The sequence below is a fragment of the Sarcophilus harrisii genome, chromosome 4 (genome assembly GCF_902635505.1).
Source record: "Sarcophilus harrisii chromosome 4, mSarHar1.11, whole genome shotgun sequence".
NCBI lineage: Eukaryota > Metazoa > Chordata > Mammalia > Dasyuromorphia > Dasyuridae > Sarcophilus > Sarcophilus harrisii.
The window spans coordinates 372,812,316-372,837,954 of record NC_045429.1 but is presented as its reverse complement, the minus strand read 5'-3'; the positions used below and the strand labels follow the sequence as shown (position 1 = coordinate 372,837,954).

The 25,639-nt window shown below is 36.0% G+C and overlaps 1 protein-coding gene across 1 annotated transcript in view; it reads left to right on the top strand.

The window, feature by feature from the left end:
- The first annotated feature begins 10,549 nt into the window (after window positions 1–10,549).
- The window catches only part of NID1 (nidogen 1), a 107,702-nt gene continuing 92,612 nt past the window's right edge, over window positions 10,550–25,639 (top strand). The window contains exon 1 of the mRNA XM_031966945.1: window positions 10,550–10,974. Coding sequence (XP_031822805.1) covers window positions 10,723–10,974 — 252 coding nt within the window. The 5' untranslated portion in view covers window positions 10,550–10,722. The remainder of the gene's footprint in view (window positions 10,975–25,639) is intronic.

Here is a 25,639-nt window from a genome sequence, read left to right as displayed (position 1 = left end):
GGGTAGAGTTGATAGAGGAGAGTAAATTACCTGCTCCTTAGGTGGGGCTTAAGCTGCCTCAGATTCACCACATCCTTGAGCCTCACTTAAGTCTCCATGCCCTGTGGGGATATAGTCATTAATTGGTTCATTGTCTTCCTCCTTTTCCTCAGGCTTCCTCATTTGGCTGTTCCTAGAACTTTTCTTTTTTCTATAACTTATATGATTTTTTAAGGCCAACTGTATTATATTATATACATAGAATGCCTCAGTGGAAATTGAATGAGGACCGTTTTCGTTGTAATATGCGGAGATTTGTTGCCCAATTAATGTCCAATTATCTGGAGAGATTTGCTCTTCCTCTAAGAACCAAGAGGAGGTGCGTTTTAATGTACCCAGAAGTCTAGCTATCTGTTCCCAAGTTATAAGTAGCCCTTGGTCTTCTATCAGCTTAAGCATGCTTTCTATAGCAACACTCCTGGGTGGGAGTAGGGGGGTTGGGGGGAGAGAATGGAGAATCTTTAGCTAGCTACTGTCCCATTTCAGCCAAAAAAGGTTACCAGTTTAGTCTTTAAGAAAATAAGTTCCCTGTTTGTCTATTACAATACTCACCTAAGTTCCTGGTCACTGGAGACTTCTTCAGTGAAAGTAGGGTCCTTGGGCCCCATGTTGGGTGCCAAATGTGATGACCACATATTTTAAAATCATCCGGAGTCAGGAATTCAGGTTAAGGGAAAATCTTCAATCTTTATTCTTTGTGGATGTAAAGGGGGATCGGAGGTGAAGGGGGATCGTGATAACAATGTGAGCAGCTGCGACGAGACACCAGCCAGCAGTCCCTCTCTGCCTCTTTTCCTGCCCTTCTGCCTCCACCCACCAAAATCGTCATTTCCTATACAACACATCAGGACTTGCATAAAGAGTGGGTGGGGGCCATTCTTTCTCCAGGCATATATATTAATAGAGTATGGTCCAATTACTTTTTAGCCTCATGTGCTTGGGACCTCAGTGCATCAACTCAAGCTTCAGTCCATTACAATTGTGTAATTATGAAACTTATACAAGACTAGATATTTTTTAAAAGAATGGGGAAAAGGTGAAATAATATTTGATCTTTCAATAAGGAGCCACTGGACTTTACTGAATAGGGGAGTAAACTGTATAGACCTGCACTTTGGACATATTATATACCCTTAGATTCAGGAGTATCTCTACTGGATCTGTATTCCAAAGAGATTATCAAAAAGAGGAAAGGACTCCTATCTTCAAAGATGTTTGTTGTAGCTCTTTTTGTGGTAACAAGGAACCGGAAATTGAGGAGATGTCTGTCCATCAATTGAGGAATGGTTGAATAAGTTGCGGTCTATATAATGGAATATTATTGTTCTATAAGAAATGATGAGCAGGCTGATTTCAGAAAAGTTTGGGAAAAACCTATGTTGATGCCGAGTCAAGTGTCAAATCCAGCTTCAAACACTTATTAGCTGTACGACCTTGGGAAACCATTTAACCTCTGTTTGCTTGGTTTTCTCAACTGTTAAATGGGGATAATAGTAACAGCCACCTCCCAGGATTTGTAAAACTGCTTAGCCCAAACCTTGGCACATAATAGGCACTAAATAAATGCTTATTCCTTCTCTTCCATCTCCTGTTCAATGAAGATTATATCTCATTCAAGTCTGCTCCTCTAGTGTGACTCTCTTGGTCCCAAGTAAAATGAAAAAGGGCTGGGAGTGAAAGGCTATTACTCACTATTACTGCCCAGGAGTGAATAACTCATCTTTTCAAGTCTCCTATTGTACCCCAAGGTGATCTAGAAAGAGTGTAAGAGAAAGAAGTTCTCTCCTAGGGCACCCAGACAACTCCTGTTATAGGTACTGTGGTAGAAACTGCCTTTTAGGGGCCAGTGCCCAGTTCAGAGTTGGGATCTTTTGAGTTGGAGAATATTAGAAGTTAAGGATGGGTGTGAGTGTCTAACAGGCAAGACCAACAATTGCTTATCAAAGGGAGCATTGGGATGTTACCTGTGTTACTACTTTTCTTTCCATTTGCTAATTGTTTGAATCCTAGGATCATACCATGACCCCTCTCTGGGACTGAGAGCTCACTTTGAAGGCCAGTGCTCTATGCTAAATCAAATCAAACTGTTTGCCTTCTCCTGGATATGCCCGTATCTACTTCACTCTCTGAGTCTTTGTTTAAGCAATTTCCTATACCTAAAATCCTCTCCCCTCAATCTTATTCCCTAATTTCTATCTGCTGAATGTTCATGCTTCTTTAAAAAATAGAACTTGAATTTTATCTTCTCCAGGAAGCCTTCTTGGATCCACTCTAGTTGATTTTTTTATTCCTTTGACTTCATAGATCATTTCACTTACCTTACACCCACTATACTGCTCAAGGTCTCTATTGTTGCTCAGGTTAAGTACAAATTCCTCCATTTGGCATTTAAACTCCATCACAATCTGACTCTGACTTATCTTTCCAGACTGGTTTCACATTATTCCTTCTCAAACACTTTACATTCCATCCAGATTGGCTGTTCCCTTAAAACAAAGCTTCTTTAACTGTGGGTTGTGGCATAACTGGATGTGAGAAGTCACAGAATTATGATTTACTATCAATAAATGTTTGATTTATATATCTATTCTATATATCTATATATCTGGGGCCATGTAAAAATTTCTCAGGCAAAAAGGGGTCAACAGTAGAAAAGAAACCCTACCTTATGAAAAATTATCTGTGCTTATGTTTTGAAAATAAAAAGCTTAAAAAAACAAACAAACAAACAAACAAAAAAGAAGCCCTGCCTTAGATAGCAATCCATCCCTATCTCCTGTCACTGTGGGCTAAGCTCCAGGATACCTGGATTCTTCAACTTATTTAGTTCTATCTCTTGGATTTTCCAGTTCTTTTCAAGGTTTAATCATTATCACTATACACTGTTTCCTGATCTGCTCAAGTTGTTTACATTCCCTACAGACATTGCCTCATATTTACTTTTTATACAGTATTACTTAATTGAGCACATGCTACATCTTTCCTGTTAAAACATAAACTACAGGAAAGGGACTGGCTTTTTGCTTTGTATTTCTGGCACCTTTCATAGTATTATGCACAGAGTAGGCACTTAATAAATGCTTGTTGAATTGAACTGAATTTTGACGTTTTCATCATGAATTACTTTGGAATATAATTTTCTACGTATAACACCTCCCTCTAGTCCTTCCTCCATTCAGCTGTCAAACTGAAAAATCTTCCTACAGCCCACATCAGAGCATATCAACCCCTGTTTAATGATCTCTAGTGGCTCCCTATTACCTTTTGAATTAAACAGAAAATCCTGTGTTATTCAAAGCCCTTTATAACCTGGCCTTGTCTTACTTATCCAGTATTCTTATACTTTATTTCTCTCCTTCACTACTCTCTGATACAACGATTCTAGTCTATTCCTTGTTATTCCAGCTATATAGAATTCCAGTAGTTCTGAGGAAGGTGGACCCCTTTTCCTCAACGATTTCTCCCCTCAGTGATGGCTGTGGAGACTGAACTATAGTCAAGTCTCATGGTTTGGAGGACACTGTTATTCCCAAGGCCACTGAGTGCAGGATCCTAGATTATTTTCATCAGCATTTAAGGGAAATAGTAGTCAAGGAGGAAGAAGATTTGAATTAGCTGGCACATGCTTCCTCCTATTTCTTACTCTGTGTGTGTGTGAAAGAGAGATAGAGAGGGACAGAGACAGAGACAAAGACAGAGAAACAGAGACAGACAGAGAGAGAGAGAGACAGATAGAGAGACAGAAACAGATTCAGAGAAAGGAAGAGAGACAGAGAGACTAAGAAAAAAAGAGACACAGAGAGACAGAGGAGAGAAAGAAATTGAGAAAGACAAAGATAGAGAGACAGAGAAGGAGACACACAAAGAGAGAACAGAGACATATTTATACAATTATTTTGCTGTATAAGAAAAATCAGATCAAAAAGGAAAGAAAATGAGAAAGAAAACAAAATACAAGTGAACAACAACAAAAAGAGTGAAGAGCTATGTTGTGATCCATACTCAGTTCCCACAGTACTCTCTCTTGGTGTGGATGGATCTCTTTATCACAAGACCATTGGAACTGGCCTGAATCATCTCATTTTTGAAAAGAACCATGTCCATCAGAATTGATCATAGTATAATCTTGCTGTTGCCATGTACAATGATCTTGAAAGAAGAAATAGACAACAAAACTATAATAGTGGGAGATCTCAATATTGCACTCTCAGAATTAGGTAAATCAAACCACAAAACAAATAAGAAAGAAATTAAAGAAGTAAACATAATCTTAGAAAAATTAGTTATGATAGATCTTTGGAGAAAACTGAATGATGACTAAAAGGAGTATACTTTCTTCTCAGTAGTTCATGGAACCAACACAAAAATTGACCATATATTAGGACATAAAGACCTCAAAAGTAAATGCAGGAAGGCAGAAATAGTAAATGCTTTTTTTTCAGATCACAATGCAATAGAAACTACATTCAACAAAAAGTTAGGGGTAAATAAACTAAAAAGTAATTGGAAACTAAATAATCTCATCTTAAAGAATGATTGGATGAAACAGCAAATTATAGACACAATTAATAATTTCACTCAGGATAATGACAACCATGAGACATCATACCAAAATTTGTGGGATGCCGCCAAAGCGGTAATAATGGGAAATTTGTTATCCTTAGAGGCTTACTTGAATAAAATAGAGAAAGAGAAAATCAAGTGAATTGGGCTTGCAACTTAAAAAGCTAGAAAAAGATCAAATTAAAACCCCCCAATCAATTACTAAATTTGAAATTCTAAAATTAAAAGGAGAAATTAATAATATTGAAAGTAAAAAAAAAAAACTATTGAACTAATAAATAAAACTAAGAGTTGGTTTTATGAAAAAAATAAAATTGATAAACTTTTGATAAATCTGATTAGAAAAAAGAGAGAAGAAAATCAAATTAGTAGTCTTAAAAATGAAAAGGGAGAACTTTCCACCAATGAAGAGGAAATTAAAGAAATAATAAGGGGTTATTTTGCTCAACTTTATGCCAATAAATTTGATAACCTAAGTGAAATGGATGACTACCTCCAAAAATATAGGGTTCCCAGATTAGCAGAGGAGAAAGTAAATTGCTTAAATAGTCCCATTTCAGAAAAAGAAATAAAACAAGTATTAAACAACTCCCTAAGAAAAAATCCCCAGGACCAGATGGATTTACATGTGAATTTTACCAAACATTTAAAGAACAATTGGCCCCAATGCTATATAAATTATTTGATAAAATAGGGAATGAAGGAGTCCTACCAAATTCCTTCTCTGACACAGACATGGTACTGATACCTAAACCAGGTAGGCTGAAAACAGAGAAAGAAAATTATAGACCAATCTCCCTAATGAATATTGATGCTAAAATCTTAAATAAGATATTAGCAAAAAGACTACAGAAAATCATCTCCAAGATAATACACTATGATCAAGTAGGATTTATACCAGGAATGCAGGGCTGGTTCAATATTAGGAAAACTATCAATATAATTGGCCATGTTAATAACCAAATTAACAAAAACCATATGATCATCTCAATAGATGCAGAAAAAGCATTTGATAAAATCCAACATCCATTCCTATTAAAAAACATTTAAAGAATATAGGAATAAATGGAATTTTCCTTAAAATAATCAGTAGCCTCTATTTAAAACCATCAGTAAACATCATATGTAATGGGGACAAACTGCAACCATTTCCAGTAAGATCAGGAGTGAAACAAGGTTGCCCACTATAACCGTTACTATTCAATATTGTATTAGAAATGCTAGCTTTGCCAATAAGAGTTGAGAAAGAGATTAAAGGAATTAGAGTAGGCAATGAGGAAACCAAATTATCACTTTTGCTGATGATATGATGGTATACTTTAGAGAACCCCAGAGATTCTACTAAAAAGTTATTAGAAACAGTCCACACTTTTAGCAAAGTTGCAGGATACAAGATAAACCCATATAAGTCATCAGTGTTCTTGTATATTACTAACAAAATCCAACAGTTAGAGTTACAAAGAGAAATTCCATTTAAAGGAACTACTGATAGTATAAAATATTTAGGAATCTATCTGCCTAGGGAAAATCAGAAACTTTATGAGCAAAACTACAAAATACTAAATATTAAATGCTTTTGGATTGGGCGAGCAAATATAATAAAGATGACAATACTACCTAAACTAATCTATTTATTTAGTGCTATACCAGTCAGATTCCCAAAAAACTATTTTAATGACCTAGAAAAAATAACAACAAAGTTCATATGGAAAAACAAAAGGTCAAAAATTTCAAGGGAATTAATGAAAAAAAAAAATCAAATGAAGGTGGCCTAGCTGTACCAGATCTAAAATTATATTATAAAGCAGCGGTTACCAAAACCATTTGGTACTGGCTAAGAAATAGACTAGTTGATCAATGGAATAGGTTAGGTTCAAAGGACAAAACAGCCAATAACTATACAATAATCTAGTGTTTGACAAACCCAAAGACCCCAATTTTTGGGATAAGAACTCACTAGTTGACAAAAATTGCTAGGAAAATTGGAAACTAATATGGCAGAAACTAGGCATTGACTCACACTTAACACCATACACCAAGATAAGGTCAAAATGGGTTCATGACCTAGGCATAAAGAATGAGATTATAAATAAATTGGAAGAGCATAGGATAGTTTACCTCTCAGACCTGTGGAAGAGGAAGGAATTTATGACCAAAGAAGAACTAGAGATCATTATTGATTGCAAAATAGAAATTTTTGATTATATCAAATTGAAAAGTTTTTGTACAAATAAAACTAATGCAGACAATATTAGAAGGGAAGCAATAAACTGGGAAAACATTTTTACAGTCAAAGGTTCTGATAAAGGCCTCATTTCCAAAATATACAGAGAATTGACTCTAATATATAAGAAATCAAGCCATTCTCCAATTGATAAATGGTCAAAGGATATGAACAGACAATTCTCAGATGAAGAAATTAAAACTATTTCTAGCCATATGAAAAGATGCTCCAAGTCATTGTTAATCAGAGAAATGCAAATTAAGACAACTCTGAGATACCACTACACACCTGTCAGATTGGCTAGAAGGACAGGGAAAGATAATGTGGAATGTTGGAGAGGATGTGGGAAAACTGGGACACTGATACATTATTGGTGGAATTGTACCAGGAGAATACAATGGTGTTACAGCATTCTAAGAGTACCTGCAGCAATGTACTTTAATAATATAATCATTTTATGTACCAGGCATTTTGCTATGTAATGGTGATACAAATATAATTAAATAGAAAGGTAGTTTTTGCCTTTGAGTACCATATTTTAAAGGGAGAAGATAATACACTTCAAAAAAAAGAAAGTTGAAAAAATGTGAATATGTTGGAAAGAAGAAAATTAATTCACTTGACATTATGGCAGTGAAGTTGCACAATAAAGAGTGGTAAATCTGGGGTTCTCCTCAAAATGGAGGATGAAGGAATGAATGGAGAAGGCAGCTAAACAATAATTCTTTTCTTTTCATCTCTACATAAATTCTACATACATTCACATAAAAATGAGTCAGCTTAAAAATACTCACTGCTCTAAACATTCAGCCAGGGTTTTCAAGAATTATTTCATTATCTTTCCTCTAATCTGTTCTTAGCCTCTTCCATCTATTCCCCTCAGGCAAATTTATTGGATAAGCTGGAGTATATATTATATAATGTTATTGTATTTTTAAATGAAATAAGTTGTACATAATAGCCGTGCAGTTCATGTATACTTTTAAAATTACATTGTTATTGAAATGTTTGTAATTATAGTATGTAAGTCCCATAAATTAAAATTCATTAGCATGGCATTCAAAGTTCCAAAGGACTTTCCAGTCTTGATTCCTTCTGTTTTCCTTGAAATTCCTCCATGCTTCAGTCTAAACAGATTACATATTCTTCCCTGTCTTCTTCTGTCTTTTTCTCCTAGCATGTTGTTAGCCTTGATCTAGTAGACTCTTTCTTACTCCTAATGTCTAATTGTTAAAAGTTTTTCCTCTCTTTCAATAACTGTTACCAATTAACCTTTCTTGAGCTTTCCCCTTTAGTGAGAAATCCTTCCCTTCTCGAATTTCTCAGACAATTCTTTTCTCCCTTTCCTTCACACTTAAGGAATTTCTAACTTATATTAACAGCTATCTGTGTCTATGACAAAGATCCTTATAAGGACCTCAAGGACAAGAATGTTATATCCCTAATATTTAGAATAGAGCCTTGCACATAAAATTCACTTAATAAATCCTGGTTGAAATGAATTAAATTTAAATGACTATTAAGATTCCCCACCTTTCCAAATAGATTATAAAATTTTGGAAAGCAAGCAGGCAGACAACAAGTATATATTGAACAGTTACAATGCACCAGACACTATGTTAAGTGCTACAAATACAAAAAAGAGCAAAAATTACCTGTCCCTAACCTGAAAAAGTATTCATTCTAATGTGGGAAACAATATATAAACTAGGTACAGACTTAGTAACTGGACAACTGGGGAAAACCTCTTATAGAAGGTACATTTTGAGCTTGAAGAAGCAAGGAAGAGTAGGAAGAAAGCCAAAAATCAAGAAACAGAGATGAGGGGATATAACATTCCAAGCAGAGGGGAGACAGAAGGTTGTCTTTATGGAACTTAAAATAGGCTAGTGTATCTGGATCAGAGAGAATGTGTGCCTTTAAGAAGGCTGGAAAGGTAGAAAAGAGGCTGGGTTAAGAAGAACTTTACATATCAAACAAAAGATTTTATATTTTATTCTAAAGGTAATAGGAAGCTTTGGCAGCTCATTTAGCATTATGATATAAGCAGACCTACACTTTAGAAAAGTCACATTGCCAGCTGAGTGGAGGGTGATTGGAAAACAATGAGAGATTTGAGGCAAGAAGGGATACTAATTAGAAATCTACAGCAATCTTACAAACAAGAGATAATGAACTAAACTTATATGAGAACAGAGAAATATTGTGAAGTAGAAAAAGCAAGATCTGGCTACAGATGGGACATGTGAGGTTAAATTGAGGACATAAAGACAACACTTGTGAGCCTGGATAACTAAGAGGATGGCTGTGCTCTCAAAAATAAAAGTGAATCATGGAATTTAGAATATAATGTTGTTGGGCAGAGAAGAAGAGATAATGAGTTTTAATTCTGGACATTCTAAGTTTCAGAGATCTATACAATTCCATTTGAACTTGCAAGAGACAGCTGAAAGCAGGCAATTAATTTGAGAGATTAGAACAGGATATGAAAATCTGGGCATCATCTCCATAGAAATATTAATTGATCCCAAGGAAATTGAAGAGGTTATCAAGTTAGATGTAAGTTAGGTAGAGGGAAAAGGGAAGAGGGCAGAGACCTTACATCACATGGATTCATGCCAAAACTGAACACAGGCTGGACAAATGGTAGCATATAGAGTTTAAAGTGGTGTAAAAAATACTGGATTTGGATCAGATTACCTCTTTTACTTTCCATCTCTGAGAAGTTCTGGAAGCCAGGTAACCACATTGAACTTCCTCTATAAAATAAAAATCTTCCAGCTCTATATTCTGGGATAGCAGTTTCTGTTTTGACAGAAACCTTGAGGATCTTCCACTCCCAAACTTATCTATTTATTTTTTGACTAGGTGAAAAAGGCCATTCTTTTCCTCAATTTCTATTTATCCTAAATCACTAAATGGATGTGGCCTCGGTCAAACTGAGACCTGTTGAAGACCTTAGCTTAAAAAGGCCAAGGGCTCCCACTGCATCATCGCCGATTATCCCGATCTATATCTGGCTACGGGATCCAGATGGCTTTAGAGGGGAAAGTGAGGCACCTTGCACAACTCTCCCTCAAATTCAGTTCACAGCCCTGTTTGAAGGAAGAACAAACAACAACAGTATTCTAGAATAACTTCACACAGAAGATGCTTAGGTGATAAAAAGAACATTGTCCTGGCCGTTCCTTTTCAGACTACTAGCAGGAGATAGCACCTCGGAACTGCAACTGTTTAAAAAGTCTAACCTCGGAACTAGCAACTGTTTTAAGTCTACAGCTCCCGAGGCAATGGATATATGCAAGGGGTTGATGGAGTTTTATAAAGGAACCCTATTTGAAAACCAAAGAGAGTTCTACTTTGAAAAATAAAATCAATAGCCAAGCCAATTGAGGATTTGATAAAAAGTAAAACTTTTATCCAGGTCCAGAGATAAATCCTTGCGGGAGGGAACATTCATTTGCCTCCAGAAAATTTTAAGTCCCGTAATATCATGATGAACAGTAATGGGGTTCAATGACGAACGCTAGGGGAAAAAATGGGGAGAAAAAACTAGAAAAAGTATACAAGGAAGGGTCCCAAAGTTCTTTACTTCAGAACAGCTGCTGGACATGGGGAGGGGTCGGAGGAGTGACCCTTCCTTTCTCATTCCTATTGGTTCTTGCTCCTCTGAGGTTGATTGGGTAGATAGTCCTTTCCCCTCCTCTCTCCATGCCCCCTTTGGCTCCCTTCCTTTCCCGGTTTGGAAATTTCTAAACTGGAGGCGTGTAGGGGCTGTTGAGGGGCTTCTGATTACAGCTCGGCCGCGGGCGTCACCCTTCCTTTCGCCCGCTGCGGACCGGTTGAGCTTCTAGGGCTCCGAAAAGTTTGGATTTGGGGGGCGCCTTCACTGGGACATGTTGTCCCCCAGGGATCTTAAGAGGAAAAGGGGCAAGATGAGTGCCTGGACGCGGGTTGTGCTAGTACTGTCCTTGGCGCTACTTCTGCCCGCCGTGCCCGGGGGATGTCTGAGCCGGCAAGAACTCTTCCCTTTCGGACCCGAACAGGGGGACCAGGAGCTGGAAGCTGGGGATGACTCCATCTCCCCAGCCCTGGAGCTCCGCTTGAAGATCCACTTCTATGACAAATACGACGTCTCCTCGGTCTATGTGAGTGCAGCTCGTGTGTGTGTGTGTGTGTGTGTGTGTGTGTGTGTGTGTGTGTGTGTGTGTTGGGTCGGTGTGTAAGGGAAGATGGGGAGTTGGGGGAGAGATGATTGGGGGATACTCTAGCCAGAGGAAAAGAATGTTTGGAGAGATGAGACTCGACGTAAGGGACGTGTAGACCCAGACACTAGATGAAGGGCTCCTGAGGCAATCTCACGGTCTAGTGTAAGGGGAATTTTAGGGATCTCCCTTACATCCCTCGGGTTTCTATTTTCCGCGCCTCCACTGCCTCTTGTGCGCCGGTCCCATTCAACTCCGGCTTTGCCTCCCTCTCCACTTCTCCCAAAGCGTATCTTTGGGAGTTGCCCTTCAGTTGGTTTCCGCCGTCCAAGGAAGAAAGGAACTTGGGGAGCCACACTTTTCTCCCCTTTGGTATCCCTATCTTATGTTGCCCTTGCAATTCCAAGTCGGAGTTTGCCTCTCCTCCAGAAGAAAGGGCCTAATGTAAGGGAGACTTAGAGCCTGGGAACTTTGCTTGTAATTTTTCCATTGTGCTGTTAGTTTGGAGGAGGGAGCACACGACCTTCACTGTACAGCTTGTACACTGTACCAGCCCAGGATTAAATCACCCTCATCCGACTGCACGGCTGAGAGCTGAGAACCCAGGGCCATACTCAAATGCTCCCTGGTGCCCAACTCATATGAAGTCAAGAATGATTCCGCAAAGGGGTTAAGATTGATTCCTTGCCCCTGGGTAATTAACTTGCAGAAATCTCCTTGTACTTCCTAGCGCTGATTACGGAGGCATTTTGTGTGTGGCTTTCAAGGTATCTTTTGGCAATGATTTACCTCCCTAAGTAGGCTTATTTGAGAGTCCAGACTGCCGTATAATGGACTGAGAGAACCCTTGTGATCTAATTTCCTGTTGCATTGTATTGTCACTATTGAAGGTCCCAAAAGAAGATTGAAAGCTGCAGACCTTTAGAGTTCTAATGAACTTCATGTCTGATGATAGAAAATCTGTTCAGACTTCTAGTAAATTCTTTCTATATATTAAACTCTGGTAAACTTCTTACCGCTTCCCCTGTGAAGTGTTACTGATCCCAACCCAATCTCATCACTTTCCTCTCCCCTTCCTGTATATTTTATATTTATTGCATGCGTTCCAGAAGTGAGGAAAATAAAACAAAACACACATACCATTGTATCCTGCCTGTTAAATGGAAGTGATTTGTAAGAGGGCTGGTTGAACTCTGCCTTTGACAACGCCCACGTGTAGCCTGTCTCCTTTCCATAAGAATGCCTTAAGTCAGAAACTCTGAGAGAATGGACTCTTAGCCGGCTTTATTGCTGAACCCTCCAAGGATTTTCTCTAGCTATTATACTGCTGTCTGGTCTCTAAAATAAGCCTACTCCGGGAGGTGAATCATTGCCAAGAGATCTCTTGAAAGTCACACACCAGATGTTCTTGGAAACAGAGTTAGAAAGGGACTTTAGAGGTCACAGCATGACCCAGCAGATAGAGAGGTAAGTCTGGAGTTAGGAAAACCTGAATTCAAATTTGACCTCAGATACTTATTGACTGTGTGAATCATGAGTTACTTAATCTCTGCTTCAATTTCCTCAACTTCAAAATGAGGATAATAATAGCATTACTTACCCCTGGGTTGTTTCGAGGATTAAATGAGACAATATTTGTAAAACACCTGGCACACAGTAGCTGCTTAATAAATACTTATTTCCTTCTTCCTATAACAGAAACACAGTTTTAAATCTGGAAGGGATCTTAGAAGTTATCCAGTCCAACTTTCTCATTTTATATATGATAAAACTAAATCTCTGAGAAATTATTTGACTTGCCCAAAGTGATCAAATCCAGGTCTTCTGATTCCAGATCCACAATACTGGGCATCTTGTCTAACTCTTTCCGTTACAGATGAGAAAACTGAGGTTCAGATAGTCCCACAGATGACATAAAAGCTTTAATCGTTGTAAAGCATTCTAGATCTATACCTTCATTTGATCTTCACAGTAATCCCGGTTAACAATTACTATCAACATAATTATCCCCATTTTACAGAAAAGGAAATCAAGGCAGTTAGAGGTGAAACAGTTTACCTAAAGTCACAGTCTGAACCCACTTACTGCAGGATTTTTTCTGTGGTTCTTTCCTATGGCATTAATCTAAATATCTGGGGATGTTAAGATTTGGAAAAAGCTCTGGGATTTGATTCTCCAAAAGAAATTGCTATCGTCCAATTGCCTAAATGATCAAGAAGGTTTTTATTTCTTGTGTGTATATATATATATATATATATACATGAGAATTCCAAGTCCCTTTTTTGTATATTGAATAGTATATGTATAATAATATATTTATATTTTATGATAAGTGCTGGTAATCTTTTGGTATCTTAAGAGAGCAAAGTATGAGGTTGATCATTTATTCTCTGCTCTGTGTTGAGATCTCTTCTAGGAATGAGAGTCAAGGTCATCCAATTTACAATGTAGTATCAGAGGAAGGAAGTCTTTATGCTCAGGAAGTTAACAATTTGGTTGAGAAGACATGACTAAAACACTACTCATTTATATTGGTCCCAAGTACAGTAAGAAGTCATTGTGAGAGTTGATAGGGATTTGAGAAGTTAAGGAAGGCTTCATGTAGGAAGAAAAATTTAAGCGGGATCTTGACAATAAGACTAGATTTGAAGTATCATGGAAAGGGCAGGAGATTCTAAGTAGGGAGATCAGCATAAACAAAAGCATGAAAGCAGAAATATGTATGTCATATTGTGGGGATCAGTGATGATTGATTGTTCTTTTAAGGAATGTCAGAGATCATCTAATTGAACTCCTTCACTCTAAGGCAATCTGTCCAAAGTCACTCATATAACAGAGCAGAATTTGAACCTAGATCTTCTGATCTCTGATCCATAGTACTTTCTATACATGTTAGGGAGATATCAGGATATGAGATTAGATAGTTAAGATGGAGTCACTTGATGAAAGGGTTTGAAAGTCAGTTAGAGGAATTTGTGCTTGTGGGATAGGTTGTAAAGGAAGTTTGTTAGGTCCTAAAGACAAAATAAAAGCAGTGTTTTGGGAAGATTAATTTGGACGGGGTATCTGGAGGTGGGCAGACAGTAGGAAACTAGATGGAGACTATTGAAATAATCTGGGCCTAGGTCTGGGAAGTGGTAATAAGGAAAGAAAGGAATGTGAATCCTATATACATTTCAAAGAAAGAATGACACAACATAGTGACAAATTAGGTTTAGGAAGTGAGTCTAAAATAATCTCATTTGGGGGGATGTGAGGGGAAAATGGTGATACTTCCAGAAAGGGAGGAATGGGAAAGGAGTTCTGATTTCAGAAGAAAGATAAAGTCTTGTTTAGACTTGCATTTAAGGTCATGTATGACCTTAAGGTCTGCAGAAAAAGATATGAGAATTAAAACAATCATATTTAATGTTATTAATAAAATTACTTTCTACATGCTAGGTAGAACATCTTAGGTTTAGTATAATGAAAACATAAATCAAGGAAAATTTAACGCTTATGAATTAGGCAGGAGGCATGACTTGGTAACATATATGACGTCAGAGGACATAGTTTAGGATCTTGGTTTTGTTATTTAGCACCTGTGTGAACTTGGGAAAGTTATTTAACTTTGGGTTTCATTTACTGATCTTTAAAATGGAGAAATCGGGATAGATGAATCCTAAGGTCCCTTTCATCTCCAAATCTATGATCTTCTGTAATAGATAGGAGTGATTAGCCATTTTTACATTCAGCATTTTCTCCCTGAAGGCTTGTTCAATAGGCCCCTACATTATATTGTTCTAGTGTCTTCATATTATCCCATTCTATGAAAATGGAAGGTCTAAGTTCAATCTCCCTAGTGCTTGCTCAGCAGATGTGACCAGCTGTTCTTTGGATACAAGCCTATGTACTAAGAAAAAGAGGTTACGCCTGGATACTCATTCCTGAGCCAGATCACTGAGTCACTGAAAATGTCATATGGGATCTGCCACATTGATCAATGGTCAGTGATAATAGGTCAGTGAGCTTGTTTTTGTTTCCTAGGAAAACTCTAGATTGGATCACTAACTATCAAAAAGATAATCAGTGAACATCTAGAAAATGAAGTATTAATTACAAACAGCCAAGATAGCCTTATCCAGAAAAGGTCATACTAGACTTATCTTCTTTCCTTTTTTTCATAGAGCTGTAAAATGAGAGGGAATACTGTGAATATAATTTATCTAGATTACAGAAATGTTATCATAAAGTGTCTGGTGAAAAACATAGGGGCTGGATGATAATATACATATATGAATTTGAAACTAATTGAATAATCAGATTCAAAGAATATGTATGAAATTAATGACTTAATATCAACTTGGTCTGAGGTTCCAATGGAATGCCTCAGGCTTGAGTTTGTGTTAACTTGGATAAATCATCAATATTTATTGAAATATATATATCTATGTTGTCATTTAGTCATCTTTCTGTCCTGTCTGTCTCTTTGTCACTCTCTTTGGGGTTTTCTTGGTAAAGATACTATAGTGGTTGGCCATTTCCTTCTCCAGCTCATTTTACAGAATACAAAACTGAGCAAACAAGGTTCAGTGACTTGCTCAGGATCATACATCTAGTATCTGATTTCAGATTTGAACTTTTTTAGATGATGCTTCCTATCTCCAGGGCCGGCATTCTATCCACTGCACATGGAATCAAATCTTGCCTCTAACTCCAAGCCAGGCACTCTATTCATCCCACCTAGTTGTCCTTACAAAAATCCATCCATCCATCCATCCATCCATCCATCTAGATATCTGTCTATCTCAGATTTACAGATGATACAAAAATGGGTCAGATAGCACATTTTATCAAGGAGTTGAAAGTCAGAAGGACTGGGTCAAGTTTAACATAATGAAATTTAATAGGAATACATGTAAATTCTCTGAATTGGGTACCAGTCTAAGTCAGTGATTCTGTGGGATGAATGCTCCTCCAGAAATCATCTTTAAAAGGCTGAAATCTATTGGCTACTTATTCCTTACCCTCCTTTCCCTACTTCTGACCACTATAATTCAAAAGATAAACATTCTATTCCTCTGAGGTATCATAACAAGACAGATTGTCTTCATTTCGCTGTAAGTCATTTTCCACATATTTCACCTGTCAGCCACATCTATTCTAACATCAGCTTTTATTTATTTGTTTATTTATGGCTGGGGCAATTGGGATTAAGTAACTTGTCCAGGGTTACACAGTTAGGAAGTATTAAGTGTCTGAGGCTAGATTTGAACTCAGGTTCTCCTGGCTTCAGGACTAGTGTTCTATCCATTGCACCATTTAGCTGCCCCAACATCAGCTTTTATAGATTTTGGTGTATGACGTTTTTCAGATTAATTTTTTTTAGATTATCACAGTCATTTCCTAAATTTAAGATCTCATTATATATTTCCTACTTTGCATATAATAGTGTGGCAGAATTGTTCTACTACCTTGTCCAAGGTGACACAGGTTATAAGTACCGGAGTAGAGATTTGAATCTAGGCTTTCTGTCACTAATATTTTCTACTGTAATAGATTAATAGCTCACTTTGATGTATTGTTTTAAGATTTGCAAAGTTTTTTTTTACTTACCTTACTTCATTTGATCCAGGATACAACACTGTGAGCTAAGTGCTATTACTATCTCTATTTTACAGATAAGGAGACTAAGGCTACTAAGGTCAATAAATATTTGTTAAGCACCTTCTATATACAATTCACTGTGCTAAGTGTAGGGGATAAGAAGAAAGACAAAAGACATCCTTACTCCAAGGAGCTTCCAGTTTAATGGAAGAAAGATCATACAAACAAGGAAGTCAAAAAGGAAGGAAAAGTACAGGTTATAGAAGTATGATGAAGTCCAGAGGAGTGCCACCAGATAAGAAATAATGTAATAAATGGATTGCTCTGAGTGTTCTCATTAAATGGAGAATCCGGGAGCAACTTCCTAATAGCTATCCTCCACTCAGAGGGAGGGAAGGTGCAAGGGGCCTGGAAGGCAGAGATATTGAGGTGTTGACTACAATTATTTTGACTCCAGATCCAGCAGTCTTATCTATGGTAACATCCAGCTGCTTCCTAATTAGTATCTCTCCTACTGTTTTTCCTTGCTTCGATCCATCTTTCTACACAATTGCTAGAAACATCATTCAGCTACTTATCACCTCTCAATTAAACTATTGTTCTAGTAGTAGAACTACTATTCCCTAATCGGTCTTTCTGCCTTCATCTTGTCAAATTGATATTCCTTATTACTGTTCTGTAAGAAATGACCAACAGGATGATTTCAGAAAGGCCTGGAGAGACTTACACGAACTGATGCTGAGTGAAATGAGCAGGACCAGGAGATCATTATATACTTCAACAACAATACTAGATGATGACCAGTTCTGATGGATCAGGCCATCTTCAGCAACGAGATCAACCAAATCATTTTTAATGGAGCAGTAATGAACTGAGCTAGCTATGCCCAGAAAAATAACTCTGGGAGATGACTAAAAACTATTACATTAAATTCCCAATCCCTATATTTATGCACACATGCATTTTTGATTTCCTTCACAAGCTAATTGTACAATAATTCAGAGTCTGATTCTTTTTGTACAGCAAAATAATGTTTTGGTCATGTATACTTATTGTGTATCTAAGTTATATTTTAATATATTTAACATCTACTGGTCATCCTGCCATCTAGGGGAGGGGGTGGGGGGAGGTAAGAGGTGAAAAATTGGAACAAGAGGTTTGGCAATTGTTAATGCTGTAAAGTTACCCATGTATAAATCCTGTAAATAAAAGGCTATTAAAAAAAAAACAAATTGATATTCCTAAAGCACAAATCTGACCATGATTCTAGCCTGGTCAAGAAACATCAGGGGTTCCCCATTACCTCTAGAACAAAACAGAAATTTCTTTGTTTGATATTGGCACTAACCTTTCTTTACAAATTGGTTTAACATTAAATTCTTCAAACATTCTATGTTTTGAATAGATGACTAATGAACATATTGAAAGGGAAATGGTGATTACAAAAACTATCCAGAACACATCATGCCATACTAATCTCATTTCCATTTTTGACAGGATTATTAAACTAGTAGATAAGGGGAATGCTTGCATATAATTTACTTAGAAGTTAGCAGAATTTCTGACAAAATATATCTTTTTTGTGAGGACGATAGAGAGAAGGGAATAGACAATAATCAATTAGTTGGAATCAGATTTAGATAGATGTTTGGACTCGGAATTATTGTTAATGATTTGGTGTTATTGGGCAAGGAGTCCTTTAGTAGAGTATACCAAGTAATTTGTCCTTGGACCTGTGCTATTTAATGTTTTTTTTTTAAATGATTTGGATAAAGACATAGATGAATGTTCATCAATTTTGCAAGTGATACAACATTAAGAGGACATGATTTGGGGCAGCTAGGTGGTGCAGTGGATAGAACACCAGCCCTGAAATCAGAAGGACCTCAGTTCAAATCTGGCCTCGAACACTTAACACTTCCTGGGCAAGTCACTTAACTCCAATTGCGAGAGAGAGAGAGAGAGAGAGAGAGAGAGAGAGAGAGAGAGAGAGAGAGAGAGAGACAACATGATAGTTGTTCTCAATTCCTAATGGAAAGTACACTGATTTTGGAGTCCATAGATCTGAGTTCTCATCCTGGTTATAAAATTTACTGTCTCAAAAAATAAACCATTCAAATATTGTGGAACCACAGTTAGGATGACATACAATTTAACCGATTTTACATTAAAGGATCAGAGGGCCTGGGATATGATATTTCAGATGGAATAAAAGAATTAGTATTACAACCAAGAATCACCTATCCAGTGAAACTGAATATGAAGGATTGTTCAGGAGAAAAAAATGAATATTTAATGAAATAAAGGATTTTTAAGGAAAAAATGATTACAGTCTGTGGTGGCCCTTAAGTTAAGCCACTTAACCTGGTGGGGCCTCCATTTTCTCATCTGCAAAATTTTGAGGTTGGACTAGTTAATCTCAAAGGTCCTTTCTAGAATTGTCTTTAATTCTATTTAAAAAATTTTTTTTAAGATTGATTAAACTTGATAGGACTTGCTCCTGGCTTTGCCCATTTTCACAAATGGTGGAAGTTGCAAAGAAGTGAATTTAGTTTTGATATGAGGGATAACTTCATAATTAAAGTTGCTCAAACACAAAAAGGGCTGCTTCATGGGGTAGCAAAGTCTCCTTCATTGGAGATCATCAAGTAAAGGATTCATTATTATTTATCAGATTTTTGTAGAAGTGCTTCTTGTTCAGGGTTGACATCTGAAAGCCCACTCTGAGAATCTGTAATATAACACACGCTTCACTTGAGGAATTAAAAACCTAATTGTGGCTTGAAGATTAAAAAGCAACTATATAAACCTTTAGAATATATTAAGTGTTGGAAGAAAGGTATAAAATACTGTAGTTTGGTTTAACCTCTTTCCCTCTTCCCTTTCTCCCTTCTCTCCTTATCTACCCAAATGACACATTAGATTTATAGCTGAAAGGAATCATATAATCTTATTCATTTTCAGGAAGAAAATTGATAATAAGAATAATAAGGTGCTATCTAAATGCACCTATTATATGTCAGACACTATAATACTTTACAAATATTATCTCATTTGCCCCCCACAATAACCTGGAAGAGGGATACTGTAACACCCCCATTTTAAGGAAACTGAGGCAGAGATAAAGTGATTTGCTCAGAGTCATGCGCTTTCCAAATGTGAGCTCTTTGAGGGAAGGAATCACCTTTTTGTCTTTTTTTCTACAGTATTTATAGAACTTAGCAGACTGCCTCTCAATACAGTAAATGTTACGTTTGTTGATGCCGATAAAATAAATATGAGAGTCAGAATTCAAACCTAGGACTTCTTATTCCAAATGCAATTCTTCCCTGTCCCTCCCCCATAGAATCCCAGATTTCATTGCCTGTTCTCTACAAACCTGTCATATGCAATTTCTATGATCTTGTTTGGTCCACTCTGGGTAATCTCAGTTATTTATTTTATTTTTTTTTGATGAGTGAGTAGGGAGTTGGGGAAATATTGAGTTATTGCAGCTTCATTTCCATTTTGGGTTTGCCATCAAGCTAAATATATTTGCTTCATTAACCATTAAATTGATTGAAACTGAAGAATACAAAATCTCATTTAAAAAATTCACATATAAGGACCCACATGTGCAAAAATATTTGCAGCAGCTCTGTTTATGGTGGCAAAGAATTGGAAATTGTGTGAGCACTCATCTATTGGGGAATGGCTGAATAGATTATGGTATATGAAAGCAATGAAATATTATTGTTCTATAAGAAATGATGAACAGAAATAGATTCAGAAAAGCCTGGAAAGATTTACATGAGCTGAATGAAATGAGCAGAACCAGGAAAATACTGTACATGGCAACAGCAAAATTTGTAATGATCAATTATGAAAGAAGTAGCTCTTCTCAAAAATTCAATGATCCAAAGCAATGCCATCTGCATCCAGAGAAAGAAATAAGGAGACTGAATGTGAATCAAAGTATATTGTTTTCACCTTCTTTTCTGCTTTTCTTTTCTTTTTTGTGGTTTTTTTCCCTTTTGTTCTGATTTTTCACTTTGAGCATGATATGGAAATATGTTTAAAAAATGAATATGCATGCATAACTGAAAATAAACTAATTTTTAAAAGAATTTGTATGGCTATATTTATATTTAAAGAAAAAAAAACTTGAGACCAGAAGTCATCCAACTTCTTAGTGGTGGTCAGTTGGGTTTAAACAATTTTTAAAATAAGTGACTGCAGCTGTTACCCATTAGAAACATTTTTAGCTTTTAGTTTCTTGACCTGTGTGAATAGGATGAAGGATAAATATTATTTAAAGGTGTTTTAGGATTGTTTATGCATGTTTAGTAAAATCTCATTAATTCTGATAACTTAGACAAGATAAAGTTTAATTTTGCTAAGAAAATATGGTTTTTGTGGTATAAATTAATAAAGTGCTAAGAGAACAAGTTATTTTCAAATATGTTGGAACAATCCATTTCAGGTAACTACTATTTTAAAATCATTCTTTACTCAATATAATAAACCTAGGATCTTTACTAGATAATCTCAACTTCCTGGATGCTTAATGTTTCTTGAGATGAATAGTGTAGTAGAAAGAACACTGATTTGAGTCAGAAACTGTGAATTTGAAGCCCATGCCTGATACTTGCTAGGTGCAAGTTAACTTCACAACCCCAAACAAGTCACTTTGTCTCTCTTAGACTCTTTCCCCATCTCTAAAGGGGGGGGGGTTACATTTTATACTATAGTATTTCACTAAGAGGCAGCAGGATACCATAGATAGAGCGCCAGCTTGAAAACAAGTAGATCTTTATTGATTGTGTAGAGACAGGATGAATTTCTTTACTATAACTGAGGTATGGTATAAGGATAGTTTTACCTACTCTCCTCCTGGGCTCCCAGAAATCTCTCCCCATGCCAGTCCATCCTTCACTCAGTTGTCAAATTGATCTTCCTAAAACACGTTGGACAGTGGTATCCTTCTGTATAATAAACTCCAGTGGCTTCTCATCAGTCCAGATCAAATATAAAATTCTCTTTTTATTACTCAAAGTATTTCATAACATGGACCCTTCTTATTTTTCAGGATTCTAAGACTAGGCTCATCCCTATGCACTCTTCAAAGCAGTGATAGTAATCTCTTTGCTTCAAATAAGACTCTCCATCCTCTGGCTCCAGGCATTTTCATTGGCACTTCCCCATGCCTGGAATTCTATCACCATGCCATGGCTTTGTTGGTCCTTCAAGTCACAACTAAAATCTCATGTTCTACAAGAAGTCTTTCCCGGTTTTCCCATAATGCTAGTGCCTTTCTTCAGTTGATTATCTCCAATTTATTCCATTTATAGTTTCTTTGTGTATAGTCATTTGTATGTTGTCTTTCCCTTTACACTGTGAACTTCTTAAAAGTGGATATTTTTTAAAAATCCAAAACTTTTCTTTTTATCCCCAATGCTTAGCACAGTTCCCAGAACATAGAAAGTACTTAATAAAATTTTATTAAACAACTGATTATAAATCATCAATAATAAGAGAAATACAAATTAAAACATCTCTGAGGGTCCATTTCACATCTATTTGGTTGGCAAAAAAAATGAAAACATAAATTGTTAGAGAGACTATGAGAGGACAGACATAATGGTACATGCTGGTGGTGCTGTGGATTAATCCAAGCATTCTGGAAAATGATTTAGAACTAAACCCAAAAGTCACTATTTTGTGCAAAGTTTTTGACCTAACAGACACATATCTCCAAAGAGATCAGAGACAGAGGAAAAGTATTCATAGGTATAAAAGCATTTATAGTAGCATTTTTTTAATATTACGAAGAAATGCTATTTAATTGTAATGGAATTTTATTAAGAAACACTGAAGGTTCTATATTCAAAGAAACATGGGAAAACTTTTATGAATTCATACCAAGTGAAGTGAACAGATCCAGGACAATAATATAAAGAAAAACAACTTTGAAAGACTTAAGAACTCTGATCAATGCAAAGACCAATCATGATTTTAGAAGATTGGTGATAAAACATACTACTTTCCTCTTGGCAAAACATTGATGGATTAGAGGTGCAGAACAAGGAATACATTTTTAGATAAAATTAACATGTAGATTTTTGTGCTTACCTTTATTATTTATTACTAGGGAGGTCTTCTTTTTGAGAGGAGGGTAATATGTGGCTATTGAAAATTCTTTCATCACCTCCCAAAGAAAAAGAAAATAATATGGGGCTGTGGGATCACTGATTTTGAGACAAAATGGAACTTGAAATCCATGTAATCCAAACCTAGAATTTTGCAGATGGAGTAGCTGAGCCCAAAGATTGATTTGTCCAGTATCACACACCAAATGGCAGAGTCTGAATTTGAACCCAGATCCTCAGATTCTATATCTAGCATGCTTTCCTAGAGAGACAGCATGGCATAGTGGAAAAGGCTCAAAGCAATAAACAAGTGGAAAAAAAGACTTATGAAACTTTTTTTTAATTGAAGAGAGGAAAAGAAAGTTTAGAATGAGATACAGATAAAGAGATGAGTTTTATTATTACTATGTTCAATTTAATGTAAGGATTGGGATCAAGTAAAAAATATATATAACATATATATTATATTATATAATTTTATTCTCATAACCATCCTATGAAGTAGGTAGAGCAGTTATTAACTCCATTTTCTGGATGAGAGAACTGAGACTCAGAAATTTAATATGCACTTTAAAATGTTATAAAAGTTCATAGTTCCACATACAGCCTTCTTTTTTCAGATCTTAGTCACTTGAAATGTTCATGTTTGCTGATAATAAAAAAAAATTCTGAGAAAACAGAAAGCAAAGATGAGAAGGGAGAGGATTCTACACATTGAGAATAGCCAGTAAAAAAAAAAGTATGGATTTGAGAGGAGGATGGTCTTGTACAAGGAACAGCAAGGAGACAAGTTTCACTGAATTTCAGAGCAGAAAGAGGAGTGGGGTAGGGGAGTAAGATATCAGAAGACTGGAAAAGTAGAAGAAAGAGAATTATATCACTGGTAATTTTGGAGAGAGTAGCTTCAGTTGAATGATGGTGTCAGAAGCCATACTGAAGTCAGTTAAGAAGAGAGTGAGATGATAGAAAGTGGAAATATTTTTTTTCATATGGTTGTTGATAGTTTACATTTCTTCTTTTGAAAACTACCTATTCATATCTTTTGGTCATTTTTCAATTTGTGACTGCTTCTGATCTTATGTATTTCAATTAATTCTCTATATGTCTTGTATACAAGACCTTTAAATTTCATCTTATTAGTTATGATTGCTATTTCTGTCTGTGGAGATATTCTGTCATCCAGCTTTGTACTTCCATGTACCTATAACCTTTTTCATTTTTTTTTTTATTTTTTTAAAAGTTTATTAGGATCAGTAAGGGTATCTCTAGTTTTTTTTTTTAATAGCCTTTTATTTACAGGTTATATGCATGGGTAACTTTACAGCATTAGCAATTGCCAAACCTCTTGTTCCAATTTTTCACCTCTTACCCTCCACCCCCTCCCCTAGATGGCAGGATGACCAGTAGATGTTAAATACATTAAAATATAAATTAGATACACAATAAGTATACATGACCAAAACGTATAACCTTTTTCATGTAGGTACTACTTCAAACAGTACTAATCACTATATATATATATCCCTATGTGGTTCTTGTCCATGGTCTCCCTTAAAAGTCCATAAAGATCTACTTAACATGCAGAAGACTTTTGACATTTTCTTGATCTTTATAGGCAATCCACCATCTCTTCTTTAGATTCAGTGTTGGTCACAGTTCATGAAGTTCATTGCTTGTCCAAAATATATGGATTGATATCTTACCTTGATGGAGTGCTTTTCAAGTGCATATTGTAGTCTGAAGAATAGATATTCTTCATCTCTTTGATTCTTCCAATGTGACTTGTTAATTTCCCCTTAAGTTGCTTTTACTATTTATACACGCACAATTGTGTGACTTATAACCAACATTGTTTGTTGCAGAAAATTGTGCATGAATCTCCTTATTTTCTTCCCATCAAGAATAAAATTGATAAATGTGTAGGTCATTCTTATGAAGAGTTTATAGAGATGAAAAGATAATTACATGAGTTAGAGGTTATTATGTCTCATCAATCACTATTTTGGGCTAATATTAAATGTCTTTTCCCCAATCATTCAATATCTACCCTTCTTTAAAATATCTTGAAAATATATTTCTCAATACTTTTAAAACAGGTTCATTTCTAATAGTTTTCTTCTATGTGTATTTGGCCTGATTCAACCATTCTTTTTATTTCAACTTATTAAATGCTATTTCCATTTTCTCCATGAGATAATATTTGTAAAGTGCTTTGTAATTCCTCAAATTTAGTCAGCTATTATTACTTTAGAACATATTTGGTTCTGAGGTGTTAGAAAGTCCATTGTCATCAATAAGGAGAATAGATTGTCTTAGAGACTGGTAACATTTTTCTATTTTCAATTTTGGGGAGAGGAACAAGGAGAAAGGGATAAGTATATAGCACCTACTCCATAAGAGTCACAATGCTAAGTACTTTGTAGATATTATCTCATTGATTCTCAAAACAACTTTGAAAAATACGTACCCATTTAATTGTTGAACGAACTGAGGCTAACAGAAGTTATGATTTGTCCAGAAACACAGAGTTATTTCATGTCAGAGGTCAGATTTAAATCCATAACTTTTAAACTCCAGGCCTAATACTCTAATCTACAACATCACTACCAATTGTCATACCATCTATAGCTTAGCTTCATGACTTAGGAAAGTTTGATAATCATCAATCTATCTTGTCCCCATCTAAGTCATTGATTATAAATGTTTATCATAATACAGAAGATGGCAAAATAAATATCTAGGCCTTTTATTAGAGATGTGCCCTTTCTGGAATCAGTTGGTCAGTCACTTATGAATCCATATAACTGTTTATATTTCTCCATATTGACAAATTGTGAGAAATTTTTATCAAAATGCCATGCTGAAGTCTGGGCCACATTATATCTAGGACATTT